Here is a 17,909-nt window from a genome sequence, read left to right on the forward strand (position 1 = left end):
AAGAAGCCAGGAGTTCTCCTGCTCTTGGTGTGACAAGCTACCTTCTTCCCTGACCTCCCAGGACTAGAAGGAGGATGAAGTGGGAGAAAGAAAGGCAGGCACACTAGCATAGTCTCAAATTGTGGGAGAGGAAGAGAATTAGGCAGCTGGGGGAAGGCAGGGACCTTCAGTCCCACAATTGCCTCATAGAGGCAAGATCTACCAAGTAGATGAGCAGACCTTGTTTCTTCTAAGAAAGATTTCACTTATTCTGTGTGATCTGATACCTGCTTTTTGCACTTTCTCTCTGATTAAATCACATCTAGCAGTTATCTTTTATTAATTCATTATTTTATTGATCATTTCAGATTTTTCTATAGGTATAATTGAAGCACAGGTGCATGGTATACAGAGGTCGCACTGCTATGTGTATAAACATTTTTAAATTTGATACTGTCCTATCAGGACAAATCCTTTGGAGGGTCTTCATTAGAAATGGTCAAGGTGAGAAGGTCGATCTGTTGATGGATTTTTTTAACAAATCTATGCATTAAAGGAAGACGGATTGCAGAGGTAGAGTAAATACAATCAGCTTTTTAAAAGTATGGCAGTGAGAGCTAACCCACAAATAACAGGAACAATAATGAATGGGAAAAGAGCATAAAGTTGTTTTGCAGAAGACCCTGTGCTTCTCATTACGAACCAAGAACCTTGCTGAGGACCACTGAAACCAAGCTGCATCATTTTGGCATGGATTAAATATTCCTCATTTTGCATACATTCAAGCTCTAGTTGAATTGTCAGACTGTACTTTTTGTATTCCATTGCAGTTCACTTCCATCCTTACATTTGTTGCCCATGTGTATATATACGTGAATATTACACCCCATGAAAGGTTTTGCTGTAATAAAAGGTATTACATCTTTAAGGTGCCACAAGTCTTTTTGTTGTTGCCGCAGCAGCAGACTAACATGACTACCCCCCTGGAAAATATTCCTTATTTAAACCAATTATCTTCAGAAGTTTAGTTGAATCATGACCCAAGATTTTATAGGCTACAGAAAACCATTATAGAACACCACAAAAAGCATTTGCTTTTTATCATTGAGTTTAGAGTTTCTACTGCATGAAAATTATACTAACATATATAATCTATATCCAACCCTCTTTATACGTCTCTTCCTAGAAAGAGAGGGAACCGACCCACAACTGAAAACAAAGCAACTGAAACATCCATAGCACCTGATTTATGGCACAGCCTTCTAAACTGTGTGTTTGGTCTTGTCAGCTTCAAAGCTGTCCTTTAATGCATCTTAGAAATCAGAATGATAGGGGAGGGTTATGGCTCAGTGGCAGAGCACATGCTTTACAGTGGTACCTCTGGTTATGTACTTAATTCGTTCCGGAGGTCTGTTCTGAACCTGAAACTGTTCTTAACCTGAAGCACCATTTTAGCTAATGGGGCCTCCTGCTGCCGCTGCGCCTCCACCGCGCAATTTCTGTTCTCATCCCGAAGCAAAGTTCTTAACGCGAGGGACTATTTCTGGGTTAGTGGAGTCTGTAACCTGAAGCGTATGTAACCCGAGGTACCACTGTACATGCAAAATTCCCATGTTCAGTCCCCAGCATCTCCAGGCAGGAATAGGCCAGACCCCTGCCTGAAGCCCTACAGAGCCACAACCAGTCAGTGTAGAGAAGACTGACAGACAAGTGGTTTGAGTCATCATTAAAGCATCTTCCTATGTTACTGTGCACCTCTTTATACAGGATAAAATAGGCATCTACTGATTCCTATAGCGTAAAAGGATGAGATTACACAATGTGCTCTCTCTGTCACACACACACACAAGAGGGGGGGGGGAGAGAGCTTTGTCATATTGTTGCCTAGCAGAATGTTCCCTGAGTCAAAAATGGCAAGAAGTTTCAGTGCTACTTCCCATTCTGAGAACACGGTTCCTCTTTGTGTGTCCTTTACCATTTTCTCTTTCACCTAGATTGCCCTGTTTGTCAGGAAGAATAGCACATATGGCCTGTTCTTATTTTTAAAAAAGGCAGGGAGGGAAAAGCCTGATCAGTGAGCACGCTGACCTGCTGCTAGATCACCCTATCAATTGTGGTTGAGGAAGAAGTACAAGAGGTAAATTATTTAAGCGACTGAGAGGTAGATCTCGGCTGCACTTCATTAATAGTTCTTCCTAAAGAGAACTTCAGCAGTAGGAGGAGGATTAGAAAGGTGGTGAAGTTCTGCTTATGTTTTTTGGCTTGGAAGCAGTGGCACAGCATATGCCCACTCTGCCCAGGGCGGGTGCACTCCCGAAGGGGGCATGGCGTGGAGGGTGCCTGGAGAGCGCATGTGCCCTGCACGGAGCGAGCCACTCATGGGGGTGGAGCAAGCTGTCCATGGTGGACATTCAGCACGCTGCCTGCCCGTGACTCCCAAGCCTCCCCTAAGCTGTCAAAATGAAGGGGGAAGGGGGGAATGCCCCCAGAAAAGCGGCACAGCTCCCCCCTTACCCCAACTGCTTGTGATAGGCTTGGGAGTCATGAGCACACCGAATGTCACCCCCCTCAGTGAGGGCACCTGGGGTGGTCTGCCCCCCTTCATACGCCTCTGCTTGGAAGACTTTTTTTAGGTTGGGTATTGAGATTTACCCACATTGAAAAAGTCCTCTGTGAAGCTTTATTGGGACTGTGCTACTTCAAAATGCAGGCAGGCTCCGCCTCCTATAAAAAACCCCTCCCTGCACCCTGGGAATTAAGACAACAGGGAGAATGAGAGCAGCTTCTGGCTCTGGCTGCACCACCCATTTAAAGTAGTTTCATGCCACTTGAAATAACCATGGCTTTCCCCAAACACTCCCGGGAGCTCTAGTTTCTTAAGGGTGCTGAGAAGTACAAGGAGCAACCCCCATTCTTCTTCCAGAGCTACAATTTTCAGACTAGTTTCACAGTCAATCCCTCTGCCCAGGGAACTCTGGGAACTGTAGCTCTGTGAGAGGAACAGGGGCTTCCTAGCAACTCTCGACAGCCTTAACTTACTACTCTCCTTAGGATGCTTTGAGGGAAACCATGGCTGATTAAGGTGCTGTGATCCTGCTTTAAATGGTGCAGATGGGGCCTCCTTCTCTCTGATATGCCCGCTTTTCACAGAGAGACAGTTTTGACACAGAGCAGCATTCAGTTTCAATGAACCCCACCTGTAGTCCAGAACGGGACAGTCCCATGTCTGTACTGTGTGTGGATAGGTCCTTCTGGCAAAAGGTCAGATGATTCATTGGCCCTTTTCAAGGCCCATCCCAATTCTTTGATTGTAACTGAGAAGTGACACAAACTTTCAGCAGCAGCCGGCTGATTCCCTTTTTGCAAATTTCCGAAGCAGCCTGAAACAGTACCCAGATCTGGTCCTGGGAAGCCTGGACTCTGCAAGAGAATGAGGGTGCCTGAAAATCCATGCAAATCTTCTTTGGTGCAGTTGCCAGACAGAATTCACCTTCCTATAAGTGGTCCAGTTGTGCTGAAAGATCCACGTTCCCTTCTGCTGCAGAGGGGGCTCCGACTGCATCAATATAGTGCTTCCTTCAGTGTTTAAAATCTGCTTGTACTGGACTGCAGGGGCAACAAAAACATAATATGCTGGCTGACCAAGTGTGAACTGTGAAAGTCCCACTCACTCCATGGGTGGCCACAGGCAAGCCATCCATTCTCATGTAAAAAAAGGGAATCCTCTTGGCAGTTCAACACTTCCGTAACTGTAGAGTCAAGGCAGCCACCAGCATTTGGACCCCTGGCATCAGAACAGCTTTAGATGCCATATCGTGAGCCAGCCAGCATGACTAAGGCCAGCAACACAAGGCCAGCTGGACTGGCTTGCTGGCATCTCCAATGGGCTCTGTTCAGTTCCACCTCTACAGGATAATGGTCGCTGATCTCCAAAGCCTGAAACAGCAGGTAAAGAGAAAATGAGGAGCTGGGCAACAAGAGATCTGGTTTCTATCCCCTGTACAAAAAAAGGGTTCCTTTCCATAGCAGTGCTTTAATGCAGGCATGGGCAACCCTGTAACCCTCTATATCAGGAGTGGGGAACCTTCTTCAGCTTGAGGGCTGGTGGGCAGAAGCAGAAGTGAGAGGAACAACTGAACGCTAGTATGGTGTAGCAGTTAGAGGGTCGGACTAGGACCTGGGAGACCAGGGTTCAAATCCCCACTTGGCCATGAAGCTCACTGGGTGACCTTGGGTCAATCACTGCATCTTAGCCTAACCGACCTCACAGGGATGTTGTGGGGGTTGAGAGGGAGAACTATATATGCCCCCTTGGAGGAAAAGGTAGGGGGAAATGCAAGAATGAATAATGTAACTTTTTGTACTTTAGGAGAGTTTCTACATACAATCACACTCCCTCCATTCCAGGTAAGCAAGAAGCATCAACCATCTTGGCTGTGAGTCCTGGAAGACCTACTCCCTGCCTTGCAGGGCTTTTCCACCTGGCCTGGAATGGCTGAGCCCTGACTGACTCCAGCAGCAAAGCTGAGATGGTTGAACAGACTCTTGGGTTCGGATATTGTTAGGGGCATTTGTTGGGGGTTTGCACTGCTGTTATTATTGCCCTAATTGTTTAAAATGTTTTAAATTGTTTTTAACTGCTACTAACATGTGTTTTGAAATTTGGGGGGGTTTGTTGTTTTAAAATAAGGAATGTAGAATGTGTTCTAGGTAAAGAGGAGCTGGGGAAGGCAGAGGTGACCCCAATCACAGTGGCTCTGGGTGTGGGGGGGGGACAGGGCAGGTAAGGGGCACACGGCAGAGGCAGAGGCCAACCCACTCTCTATCACTGAAACCTGGGTGGGTGTGCAGGGTGGAGTTGGTCTCACCCAGCTATGCCAACCTGGGTACTTGGTGCAACATCAGGGCAGACTTGAGGGTCAGGGAGGGGAGTTGCTGTGGTCTATAGAGATTTCATCTCTCTCTCCAGGCTTTCTGTCCAGTTGGGGGATCCTGGCACTGGGCAATCAGGACAGATTAGGGATTCTGCTGGTTTACTGCCCACCTCGCCACCCAGCAGTCTCCCTGCCTGAATTGACAGAGCTGGTCTCAGAGGTGGTGCTGAGGAGTCACAGGCTGCTGGTTCTGTGGAACTTCAACATTCATGCCAAAGCAACTGGCTCAGGACTTCATGGCTGCCATGATGACGATGGGGCTGTCCCAACATGTCACCGGCCCGGTGCATGCGGAAACATACCGTACTATGTGCTTATCAGCAAGCAATTTCCCCCTCCCAACAGGAATTTCCAGGTACCTCTGCTTCTGAGAGCCCAAATTCTTTGGCAAAGTTGAACGGCTGAGCAGATCCAGGCACCACAGCAGCCAGGCAGCGTTCTCCATGGACCACAATCCTGTTTAGGTGTAAGGAAGAGTGAGGCATGGGTTAAAATAGAGTGGATCATGCAATTCATCCCCTGACCGGTAAGGCTGGTTCCGGGATCTCACCTGTCATAGGCACAGTGGGTTGTGTCCCGAACGGTGGTGTCGGCATTGTCACCGATGAGCCAATGAAAGCCAGGGTCCTGGCGTAGGCGGATTTGTCCCCAGCGTTTCTTTGCCACATAGCCACAGTCAGCATTGAAATCACCCAAGAAAATCATATCCTGGGGAGGAATAAGAAGGAGAAAAAATCAGCTCGCCAAGATTCGTTAAGTAAGCAACGGGATTAGTGAAAGCAGAAAAGAGATGCTGGCTGGAAAATAAGCAGTTGCCAGGTTCTCAAGCAGAGATGGTGTTTGTCCTTCAAATTAGGGGAGAGGAACTTTTTATGTCAAGGAACAGGACAGGAAACCTAACCGCCTGGGGCCTGGTTACCTAAAGGACCAGCTTCTCCAATATGTGCCATCTCATATACTTGGCTCAACATCAGAGAACTTGCCTTGTGCTCTGTCTGAGAAGCAAGCTGCATTGGTTGTGGTGGCATCACAGGCTTCATCCAGACATATTTCCAATATGACAGAATCTACTGTCAAGGTGGAAGCCGTTTGCCAGTCAGCAATAACTTACAAGGTGTCAGTGAAGTCAACTCTTTATTCAAAGAAACAAAACAGCTCAGGCCTAATGAGCACAGCAATTCTTCCAACTAGGTCTTGCCCCAATGGGGCAGTTGTGAGGACTGAAGATCCCTGCCTTCCCACTGCTCTCTAAGTCTCTCATCCCACCCCCACCCCCGGTCCTTCCCAAGCAATCTGAGACTTTTTTGCCTTGTCTGTCTTTGCTCTGCCCTCTTTGTTTTCTGGGAGACCAGGGGAAAGGGGGGCTGGTTGTAGTTTGAGGGGGAAAGTCCTTGGCTTCTTCAGCAGCCTGCCTGAACTCTGCCTCTCCCCCCTCCCCAACTTCCACTTATACCTCTGCTTTCGGACTGCTCTCTGCCACAGCCTCTTCCTGCTTACCAAACCCTGTGACCTCTTAAGCTTCTGATACCTCCTCCCAGACTGCTCCCTCTGACCACTCATCGCCATCCCGCCACCACTCCCCTGGCTCTGAGCCTTCTTCCCCTTGGGGCTCCCCAGCTGCTGCTTCCCATGACTCCTCTGCTTCCAGCCAGTCCATGATATCTACCAATGGTCAACAAGACTGCAAACATTACAATGGCTGGACATGGTCAGCAGTAGCTGCAGCAGTGAAGCAGCAGAAAAATTTCCCATGTAGATGCACGGTGAGACAGCAAATCCCCTGCCATTCTCTTAAACCTCAGCTCCCTTGCAAGTCCCCATTCCTTACCTCTGTGCCCCAGCGTTCCTTCACACTCAGGAAAACATCATAGAGAGCATCTATTTCAGTTTCAGCTGCCTTGGGCATTGTGTGCTGTGGGATCAACACCAGCTCCTTGAGTTCTCGAGAATGGAAATGGAGAAAAAGGTAACCACAAGGTACAGAGTAATCTAGGCAACTTGGAATTCCAACTCAATATAGCCCCTACGGTTTGAAAACAAAACAAGATCCGAAACCACCATTTTGATCCTGGCTTGTTCTCACTAAACATAATTTGAGCAAATCACATTTCCCTGAGTTCATACATCATAGGAACTATGGTTTGTCTGGATACTTCTGATTTCCTACTCTAGCATATGATAAAGGAGAATGTGGAATGCACAAAAACAAGGTTTGTTGCAGCTTGTTCACATAACAAAAACCCATGGTTTTCTATTACGTCCAACTAGTCATGCTGTATGAATGCTATTGTCAACAGATGTTTGTTTGGATGATCTGAGAAAATGCAGAAGGAAAGTAGGTGATCTCTTAGACTGCATCTACACTATAGGTTTAAAGCAGTATCATGCCACTTTAAATAGTCATGGCTTTCAACACCCCCCAATCATCCTGCTAAGGGTGCTAAGTCTGCTAAGGGTGCTAAGAGGAGACCCCCCCCAATATCCTCACAGAGCTACAATTCTCAGAGTTGTTTAACAGTCAATCCTTCTTTCCAGGGAACTCTGGAAACTGTAGCTCTGTAAGGGGAATAAAAAGGTAAAGGTACCCCTGCCCATATGGGCCAGTCGTGTCTGACTCTAGGGTTGTGCGCCCATCTCACTTAAGAGGCCGGGGGCCAGCGCTGTCCGCAGACACTTCCGGGTCACGTGGCCAGCATGACAAGCTGCATCTGGCGAGCCAGCGCAGCACACGGAAACACCGTTTACCTTCCCGCTGGTAAGCGGTCCCTATTTATCTACTTGCACCCGGGGGTGCTTTCGAACTGCTAGGTTGGCAGGCGCTGGGACCGAGCAACGGGAGCGCACCCCGCCGCGGGGATTCGAACCGCCGACCTGACGATGGCAAGTCCTAGACGCTGAGGTTTTACCCACAGCGCCACCCGCGTCCCTGTAAGGGGAATAGGAGTCTCCTAATAACTCTCAGAGAAAAAATAATACACCAAAGTTAACATCAAATACCAGGCATTTTTAATATTAAAAACTAAAAGAGAGGAAATAAAGAAAAAAGAAAAAAGACTTCTGATTCTGCACCTAATCAGCTTCATAGACTTATGCAAAACTCTTGCTCCAGAATAGCATCCAACTCTTCTACTTTCCATAAAACAACATTTTTTTCAGTCTTCAAACCCAGATATCACCCTCTAGAAGTTCAGGCTCCCCACTCTCCCACACGCAGAAAGAGAACTCCTGAGATGTCCTAGGCCCCTTACTTTTGTTTGGAACGCTGACGCGGACAATGAAGGGCTCACGAGCGAAGACATCAGGCCGGTCTGGATGTCTGTCCTCGTAGGAGTAGAAGTCTAGCATCCGAGTCTTCTGTTCCCTAGGGGAGGGGAGAACACAGAAAAAATGCAGACTCTGGCCCCAGGGAAGAGGTGAAAGTATGCAGGGGTGGACTTTAATGTGGTGCTCTGAGCAAGGACAAAATTTGGCACTCTCCCCCCCAAATATTTCTTGCTTCAACAGTAATTCATTATGATACAATTGCTTTTTGTGGATTGTCTCAGTAGGGATTCATATAAATATTAGTAGTAGTAGTTATTATTATTACTCCCTGGCAAGGCTCCCATCACAGGCATGCAGCAGGGAAAACACATGGGCTGCTTCCAAATGGCATTTTAATTAAGGCTGATTTGTTTACAGGGAGATTAGATGACATTGTGTTAAAGCACACTTTCCAGTACATTTCCGTATCAGTTTTCTGATCATAAAGAGTCAAATCTTTTAGGGATGTGGGTTTGTTGTACAACACTTTCCAATCAACTGCAATTGTGCAACCTGAAGTGGCCGATATGCGATTGAGTCCTACACAACAACAGTTTGGAAGTGCCCAGGGTGAAGCTGAAGGCTAGATTGTACCTACAGAGACAGTGCTGTGTGAGCAACAAAAGGAATAATTTATTTCACATTATTCTAGTGAATAAGGGTGAAATAAGCGGTGGATATTTGCTAAGAGAGAAACTTGACTCCTTGCATCTGTGGGGATTACAATTAAGGACAATATGTGGGGCAGGAAATTGACACAGAGCCCTCATCAAGGTCAATAGCACATCCTAGATTGGGCACCAACAGTAGCTTTTTTCTCACAATAAAAGGGTCTCATTATTTCTGCATTTTAAAAATGTGGCACAGTCATGAAAGCCCCACCGAGAGACCACAGTGACCTGGATGGTTTGTACCGGAGAAGGCCCTCCCTCAAATAACCTGGTTCCGTTCCAAGCGATGGCCACAGCAGCATGAAAGCTCTGGCAGAAGCAGGACAAGAGTTCAAGGTCCAGCAGAGCAGGGTAAAGTCCAGGGTTCGGCCAAGGCAGCACAGAGTCAAGCAAAGCAAGGGAAGATAAAGCAAAGTCCAGGCTCTGGCAAAGCAAAGGAAGGTACGGTAAGTCAAAGCAGAACAAGGCAATAATTGCTAGAAAGGTGCTGGCAAAAACAGGCTCCTCTTGTGCCAGAGCTTCCAGGGCAGTCTGGTGTCTCCTCTGAACCCACAGCCTCATCCTCTGAAGATAGGGAGTAAGACACAATTTAAAAGTGTGACATACCCCAAGCTTCTATTCTATCAGCCTCCAATCTCCCATTTGTGATAGGTCAGTATTATTTTCTCCATATCTTACAGCATTGTAAAGGATATCTGAGATAATGTAGTTAAAAGCTATATATGTACTAAAAATCACCATATAAACGTTAATTCATCACCATCGTCATCTAAATGCACACTCACACTCATGACACTCACCTGTATATGAATACATAGCGTTCTTGGTAGTTGTTCCGGCCCAGCAGAGGGCTGGTGAGGTAGGTATAGGGACTAGAACTATGATACCTGACAGGAAAAGAGAATTCAGTTGCATTGAAGATATACGTGGATATATAAAAAGCACTTCAGCCAGTGAGTGGATAAATAGAGAAAAAGTCTCACTGTAAAGTAGGAATGGAAAACCTGTATTCCTCTAGCTACTGAACTACAACTACCATCCCTGATCATTGGCCTTTGTTGGCTGGGGCTGATGGGAGTTAATTCCAACAACATCTGGAGGACCACAGGTTCTCCAGCCCTACTATAAGGCAATGTGGGAGTTTTGAAAGTCAGACACTCGCTTCCTGCACCACCCAGGTCAGAGGAGGGAGCACCAGGCAGTTCAGGCCAGGACACCATCATTACAGTCCAGAATCCTCTTGGTGCTGGGAGTAGGGTAATTCGGGAGAACCAATCCTCTGCTGCTGCCAACAATAAAGCTCCCAGATCCAGTGTTCTCCCTCAGTATGGTCACTGTGCTGCTGTGGAGAGTCCTGGTGCTGGTTTTATGTGCCCTGGTGCTGTGCATCAGGTTCAATGAGCTCCTGCTGGCTGGCCTTGGGTTCAGTAGTTCCCCTGACTACCAGCATGAGCCTCAGAGTTAAGAACCCAGTGGGGCTCCTTAGCTGGTACAGTGGTACCTCGGGTTACAAACACTTCCAGTTACAAACACTTCGGGTTACAGACTCTGCTAACCTGGAAGTAGTACCTCGGGTTAAGAATGTTACCTCAGGATGAGAACAGAAATCGTGCACCAGCAGCGCGGCAGCAGCGGGAGGCCCCATTAGCTAAAGTGGTACCTCAGGTTAAGAACAGTTTCAGGTTAAGAACAGACCTCCGGAACGAATTAAGTTTGTAACCAGAGGTACCACTGTATTCTGTTTACTGACTGGCTGGGGGTTAGTGTACACACACGCACACACACGCACACACACGCGCACACACACACACACACACACACACACACACACACCATCACCATATCCAAGATTCCTCCCCATTCTGACACAGTCCTGCCATGAGACAAAGCACAGCACACTGGCAATTTTCCTGCACAAGCCTCATTGAAATAAATGGTATTGCTAATCTTGCACAGATCTCCCTCTCGTTCCTGTGAGACTCATGCAGAACAGCCTGGGGAATTATGCCCAACACAATTTAGGGGGAAGGGTTTTTCCACCTCAAGCACCAAAATATCTGGGCCAGCTCTGCTCTCATCATGCAACTGTCCAGCTTTCCTCCCATTCATTTCTCTTTCCCAATCCATATTTTTTCCAAAGGCCCTGTTGTCTCCTTCTCCACTATCTCTTCATGGATTCCTCTCCCTCTGGTTGCATTTCTCCCATATTACTCACACTCACCGATTCAGGGCAGCCACCAAGGCAGGAACTGCTTTTCCCTTTGCATCCATCACCTCTTGTAGGACAGCGATATCACAACGAGAGAGGATCTGTGGGAGGGAACAGAGACACATTAGCCTGTATATCAGGGGTAGAGAGACCAAATGTTGTTGGACTCCAACATGTTAGTCCTAAATAAGGTGGTAAATCTGTGTCTGGGCTATACCTAGGGAATGGGAGAGAATTCTGATTCAGTTCACATTTAAAGGTGAACCTTCTGCCTGCAAAGCATGTCTTCTTACCACTGAACTTTGGCTCTCCCCTGGAGTTCCTAACCAGTGACGGACCTACGTTTTGGGGGCCATGAAACTCGAACTGCCATGGGGGCCCATTCGCAACCAGCAAAAAGGTCTGGGTAACCAACCACTGTTATTTTCTTCAATGGGGTTGTTCCACAACAGATTGCCACACCTTTACAACAACTTTACTCAAAAACTTTCGGATTATCAAAATATGTACAACAAAAAATTAATCAATTTGAGTCATGCAACTCAAATTGGATCTACTGGACCCAATTTTTTAAAGCACTGTAGACTAAAGTCACTTCTAGGGCTCCTCTGGAATTAGGCGCTTTGAACCAGGGGTGGTTTCATAGCAGATCCACCCCTACACCTCACTTTAGTGGCTTCTCTTCCTAACCTGTCCTTCCTAGTCTTTCCACACCCATTAGAACTTGTTAATACACGTTGTTCATGTGAGCAAATCCTGTCTAAAGAAGGAATTCAACCCACAGAAGCGACATGCATCCAGAAGAATCAGGGCACCCGCCGGGGGTTGCCTTGAAGTCCCCACCTTGACAAGTGTGTCCATGACACTGGTCTTGCTTGCCTTCCCTTGGGCAAAGCGCTGAGTGTTGAAGGCACAGATCCGGAAGGGGGCTCCTGCTGGGCACAGCAACAAGAGCGGCAAGAAGCGCAGAAAGCAGGAGGGCTCCATCCTTGGGAATCCAGTCAGGTTCCTTCTACAGACGGATTCTGTGCAAGATAAAAGTGAATCAGAGAAAGACGTAAAAGCAGGCCGATGGAGGAGGTGGCAGTGGCTGGGAGCCTGTCGAGGGAATCACTCCTGCAATAGTGGCCACTCATGAATCTTCTGGGACAAATCTAAATATAGAGATGAGTGCTACTAAATAAAGACCAACACAAACTAAAGAGCAGAAAGCAGCAGCGTGTTAGTTCATGATTCTTATGCCAACAGACTCCTCCTAGGCAAGGCTTGGTCTGAGCCAGGGGGCACTGGCACAGAGGCAGTTTTCCTCTTGGAGGGGGCAGCTGCTGTGCCAATTTTAAACAGGATCATGGTGCAGAGAGAAAGACTCCACCCCCCCCCCCCGCAGACTGCAGTCATGAAGTTGGTCAGGCTCCTTTGCGGCATTATTTTCAAATACGAAGATCTGTTGAATGTATTCACACCTTTAACCTATCTTCTGCTTTGATGCTAAAAACTTGCCTTGAGCTCCAGCATCAGCTCTAGAACATGCGGTGAGGGCCTCCTGAGAAAAGGCAGGCTATATGCATCTCTCACAAGCTTCCTATCTGAAATTAGGGAGTGGGGCTTCCAAGTTAGAAGGTACAGCTTCCATGCAGGCATAACTCAGCATCCAGGGAAGCTGAACGTTGGAAAATTCAGTTCAGACGAAAGGAAGTCCTTCACATGGTGCAGAGTAAAACTAAGGAATTTGCTACCCCAAAACAATCCATGAATGGAGGGGACTCCTGCGCTCATGCCCTGTTTATGGAGTTCCCACAGGACTCTGGTTAGCTACTCTGGCAAAAGGCTGCTGGGTGAGATTGGCCTTTGGGCTCTTCTTCTGGTATTCCTGTTCAATGAAACGTGGCATACAAATAATGTGACCAAACAAATAAATACTCTTGTTTATTCCTTTTTGCTTCACATCTCACCTTTCCTTAGAGGAGATCAAGGGGGGAGATATGGTTCTCCGCTCCTCATTTAATGCTCACAGCAGCCATGTGAGGTAGAGGCTGAGTCAACCAGTGAAATTCAGGGCCAAGTAGGGATTTAAACCCTGGTCTCCCAGGTTCTAATCTAGGACTCTAATCACTAGGCCACACTGGCCCACAGAGGCTTCTCACGCTCTTTCTTTTCAGTGACTCAGCTTTTACAGAAGATATCATATATTCAGTTTTTAATGTCTCATTCTCCAGTGCCAAGCACAGAAATATGAAAGGTATTCATATAGACCAAGAATAGACCAACAGCATTTTCATAAGTTGCATTAAGGATTAAATTAGACATTACTTTACATTTGGACAATATTATTACATTGATATTTAAGTTTCTCAGGCTAGTCTATGGTTCTCTCATCTTCTTTCCCCCATTTTATCTATACAACAACTTGATGAGATAGGTTTGACTGAGAGATACTAACTGCCCCTAACTGCCCCAAAGGCACCCAGTGAGCTTCATGGCTGAGTGGGGATTTGAACTCGGATCTCCTCAGTCCTAAGTCTGACCACAGGAGTACCACACTTGTTGTGTGGGTGTTGCCCAGAGCAGCAACTGCACATCTAAGTTCCTCTTTCATGATGTCTACAACTGGGGTGGGGAAACTTTGGCACTCCAGATGCTGTTAAACTACAACTTTCATCAGCCCCAGCAGACATAGCCAATGACTGGAGATTATGGGAATTGTAGTTCAGGGGGAAGAGACAAGTGGGGTACCACAGGGTTCTGTCGTGGGCCCGTTGTTGTTCACTGTCTTTATAAACAACTTGCATGAAGTAACTGAGGGGATGCTCATAAAATTTGCAGATGACAACAAACTGGGAGGGTGTCTAATACTGCAGAAGACATACGGTAATTAGGATTCAAGAGGACCTTAACAGATTGGAAAACTGGGCCCAAACCAACAAAATGAATTTCAGTAGAGACAAATGTAAGGTTCTATTGTGTTTCATGACTTCCCTGATTTTGTATGTGAGCTGGAACTGGTTTGTGACCGAAATAATAAATTCATTCAATGTAAGGTTCTACACTTAGGCAGTAATAATCAGCAGTACAAATATAAGATGGAGGACACCTGGCTTGTCTTAGTAGACCACAAGCTGAACTTAAGTCAACAGTGCAGTGGTGACAACTTGGGCCCTACACTGTGGGTGCCCAGGGTGTGTGTTCTGCGACATCAGAAGGACCAGCCTGTAATTGTGTGGACCAAAACTGCAGAGTAAAAATTACTGCATAACCAGTCGTCTGTATTCCTAGCTGTTTATAATGTCAGGCAGAATTATTAGTACAGCCAGACCTCGGTTGTCAAACTTAATCTGTTCCGGAAGCCCGTTTGGCTTCCAAAATGTTCAACAACCGAGGTGTGGCTTCCTATTGTGTTGACTGTACCAGTAAAAGCTTTACAGTGGTACCTTGGTTACAGACGCTTCAGGTTACAGACTCCGCTAACCCAGAAATACTGTAGTACCTCGGGTTAAGAACTTTGCTTCAGGATAAGAACAGAAATAGTGCTCCGGCGGCGCGGCAGCAGCAGGAGGCCCCATTAGCTAAAGTGGTGCTTCAGGTTAAGAACAGTTTCAGGTTAAGAACAGACCTGTGGAACGAATTAAGTACGTAACCAGAGGTACCACTGTAATTTGCATAAATTAATAACAGGTGTTGAACCCACTGTGTGTAAAGTAAGAGCGAATGCCAAATTATTTTCTCAGTTAAGCCAGATCTGCACAGTTGTTTATGGCAGGTGTGGACAACCTGTGGCACCACAGATGTTGCTGGACTACAACTCCCATCATCCCTGACCATTGGCTAGGTTGGCTATGGCTGATGGGAGTTTGAGTCCAGCCACCACTCCTGATTCATGCGATGTGCAAGGTAGGTACCAAAATCTATTGACAGAACAGCCTTCCTGCTCAATCATCATCATCACCACCATCATCAATAATCAGATCTCGTGTGTTCCTGGCTGAGAGCTCTGATGCACCAACCCTGCTTATCCGGAAACGGGTTAATTCCAAGTTAACCTGTCTATTTCCAAGGAAGAGGAAGTTTCCTCCCTGTCTCGGACTGTCCTTTAATTTGTCGGGAAGGACCTTGGTGCTCCCGATCCTGAGACACTCCGCTGAGGAGCCATCCAGCAGCTGAACATATTTGCGTCCGCCGCGGTCAAGGCAAAAAGGGAAGGGCGGATCCGATGCAGCGGCTGCTGCTCCTCCCGTTGCGCCCGTTCCTGCAACTGTTTCCTGCATTTGCCCTTCTGCCGCCCCCCAGCCCTTCCCCGCCCTCCGACCCCACGGCCTCGCCTCGCTCCTCTCACCCGCATCGCGGCGCGCTGGGAAGCGCCGTGCCCGTTTCCTCGCGCCGTCGGGCGGCAGCAGCAGAACAGCCAGACGGAGCGGGCGGGACAGTCCAGCCCGGCGCTCGAAGGAGGCGCCGCTCGGGGAGCTCCGAGGAGGGCGGAGGCGCAGCTGGGCGGGAGAAGGGAGCGCTCGGCCCCCTGGCCAGTCGCCGCTTCTCCCCGAGCCCGCTTTCGAGGGAGGGGCGCCTCCCTTGCGAACACGCCTGGCCTATACAGTGGTACCTCGGGTTACAGACGCTTCAGGTTACAGACTCCGCTAACCCGGCATTAGTACCTCGGGTTAAGAACTATGCTTCAGGATGAGAACAGAAATCGTGCTCCGGCGGCGTGGCGTCAGCGGGAGGCCCCATTAGCTAAAGTGGTGCTTCAGGTTACGAACAGTTTCAGGTTAAGAACGGACCTCCAGAACGAATTAAGTACTTAACCCGAGGTACCACTGTATTGGTCATAGCATTGTGCAACTCTTCAGTTTTAAATAAAACTGTAAGCCGCTTTGTGCAGGAAGCTCCTCAGAAAACGGGGCAGAACTTTTAAAAAGGGATAAAACAGACAAGGGAGGCTGGCTTCGTTTCGCTTCCCCCCTCTCCCCCTCGTAGGGCACCCACTCGTGGGCTCCCATCCCGGGGTACCCCACATATCAGCCTATTTGGGTATTGTGTTTCCGTGCCAATGACTGACAAGAGGGGCAGGTGGCTGGCATGGCTAATATATTCCACACATGTTGTTGTTGTTTAGTCGTGTCCGACTCTTCGTGACCCCTGGACCAGAGCACGCCAGGCACTCCTGTCTTCCACTGCCTCCCACAGCTTGATCAAACTCATGGTGGTAGCTTCGAGAACACTGTCTAACCATCTTGTCCTCTGTCGTCCCCTTCTCCTCCATCTTTCCCAACATCAGGGTATTTTCCAGGGAGTCTTCTCTTCTCATGAGCTGGCCAAAGTATTGGAGCCTCAGCTTCAGGATCTGTCCTTCCAGTGAGCACTCAGGGCTGATTTCCTTCAGAATGGAGAGGTTGGATCTTCTTGCAGTCCATGGGACTCTCAAGAGTCTCCTCCAGCACCAGAATTCAAAAGCATCAATTCTTCGGAGATCAGCACATATACTGAGTGCATTTCAGTGTTATGGGGCTTCTGTGGAAATACACTTAGAGAGCTCAGTGACTTACCCCTGGTGTTTATCATGCCTAGTTTGGCCCGAGATATACATAGATCATGTGGTATGTGTAGCTGCCACATTAAGGTGTCAGTAAAGGGACGCGGGTGGCGCTGTGGACAGACAGATACATCACACTATCCTTTAGCACAGTGGTGTACATCTACCATCCTTTCTTGTTACTAAAGCGGGGGAGCAGCAATAATTCCTGCAAGCATATTAACTCCAGTTCCAGTCAATGGTGATAGGATGGATACTGCACAAAATGGATATAGTTTAATAAAAGTTTCGAGTATTATTTTTTTGTCTGGAAAGGTGCAGGATTTGCCTTTCTTATCCCATACCCTATGTTGCAACTAGTTTGCAATTCATACAGGAATTCCCATATTCATTCTCTCCTCCCTCTCTCTGATCAGATCCCAAACCAGTAAAACAAGTGCCATTATTGTTCTACTGACTACTCACCATACTCCTATCTCCATCCGCCCCCACATTTCTTTGTTTCAGGAATCCCACAGGTTTCACTGTTCCCCAGGGCACATTCCCCTATCTCAAGTGACTCAAAATCAAACGTGTACATCAGCACACTGAAACAAAAAAATCAATAGACATTTGAACACAGAAACTCAGCACATACGCAAAAACAGCTCTAAGCACTAATATGTGCCAAGAGGTGACATAAAACCTTGTTTAATGAAGGGTAAACTGTACTTCCAGCTGGTTTTGTCATCACAACCATGTATGGTCAGTGCAACCATGGGCGTAGTCAAGGGGGGGCAGGAAGGGGCAGCTGTCCCCCCAAATAAATAAAATTAAATAAAAATAAAAATACATAGGTAACTGAGGTTCTGCCCCCCCCAACAAAGGCCTGCCCCCCACTAACAAAAATCCTGGCTACGCCCATGAGTGAAACTATATCCAGCAACAACTGAATATACAACCAACCACAATGTCATCACATTCAGTGAAAGTATGGGGCAACTTGCTTAAAACTGATGTGGTAATACTACGGCAATCTATTATGCAGTATGTCTTCACTAATAAGAGCTCATTAAGTATCAAGCACAACATCTGAGAAAGCAAAAGCATTTTCAATGCGATGTGTGTTACTGCTTGTTGGACATACCAGGATAACAGGTTAGATCATATACATGGTGGGGGTTGGGGGGCAGACACCAAGAACCATAACAGCTTAAATACATGGTTGCCAGTTAACTTCTAGGTCTGCTAATTATATATACTTTTACCTACCCCAGCCCTCAGTGGTCTGTGCCATGTATACTTGAAGA

General features: G+C 47.3%; 1 protein-coding gene across 2 annotated transcripts; it reads right to left on the bottom strand.

Moving 5' to 3' along the window:
* Positions 1–313: 313 nt before the first annotated feature.
* On the bottom strand, positions 314–15,670 carry DNASE1L1 (deoxyribonuclease 1 like 1). Of its 2 annotated transcripts, XM_083592530.1 has the most exons (10): positions 15,427–15,670; positions 11,940–12,121; positions 11,109–11,197; positions 9,688–9,774; positions 8,162–8,274; positions 6,742–6,854; positions 5,464–5,621; positions 5,273–5,369; positions 690–3,915; positions 314–522 (listed from the first exon to the last, which is right to left on the bottom strand). In XM_083592530.1, exons 2-9 carry the CDS (start codon positions 12,081–12,083, stop codon positions 3,781–3,783), a joined length of 936 nt encoding a protein of 311 aa, XP_083448656.1. In that variant the 5' UTR covers positions 12,084–12,121; positions 15,427–15,670; the 3' UTR covers positions 314–522; positions 690–3,780. The 2 variants fall into 2 exon arrangements, with proteins under 2 accessions (XP_083448656.1, XP_083448655.1); XM_083592529.1 differs by having other exon boundaries at positions 314–3,915; positions 15,427–15,519.
* Between the last annotated feature and the right edge of the window lie 2,239 nt (positions 15,671–17,909).

This window comes from Podarcis filfolensis (assembly GCF_964270895.1).
Source record: "Podarcis filfolensis genome assembly, chromosome: 17".
Lineage (NCBI taxonomy): Eukaryota > Metazoa > Chordata > Lepidosauria > Squamata > Lacertidae > Podarcis > Podarcis filfolensis.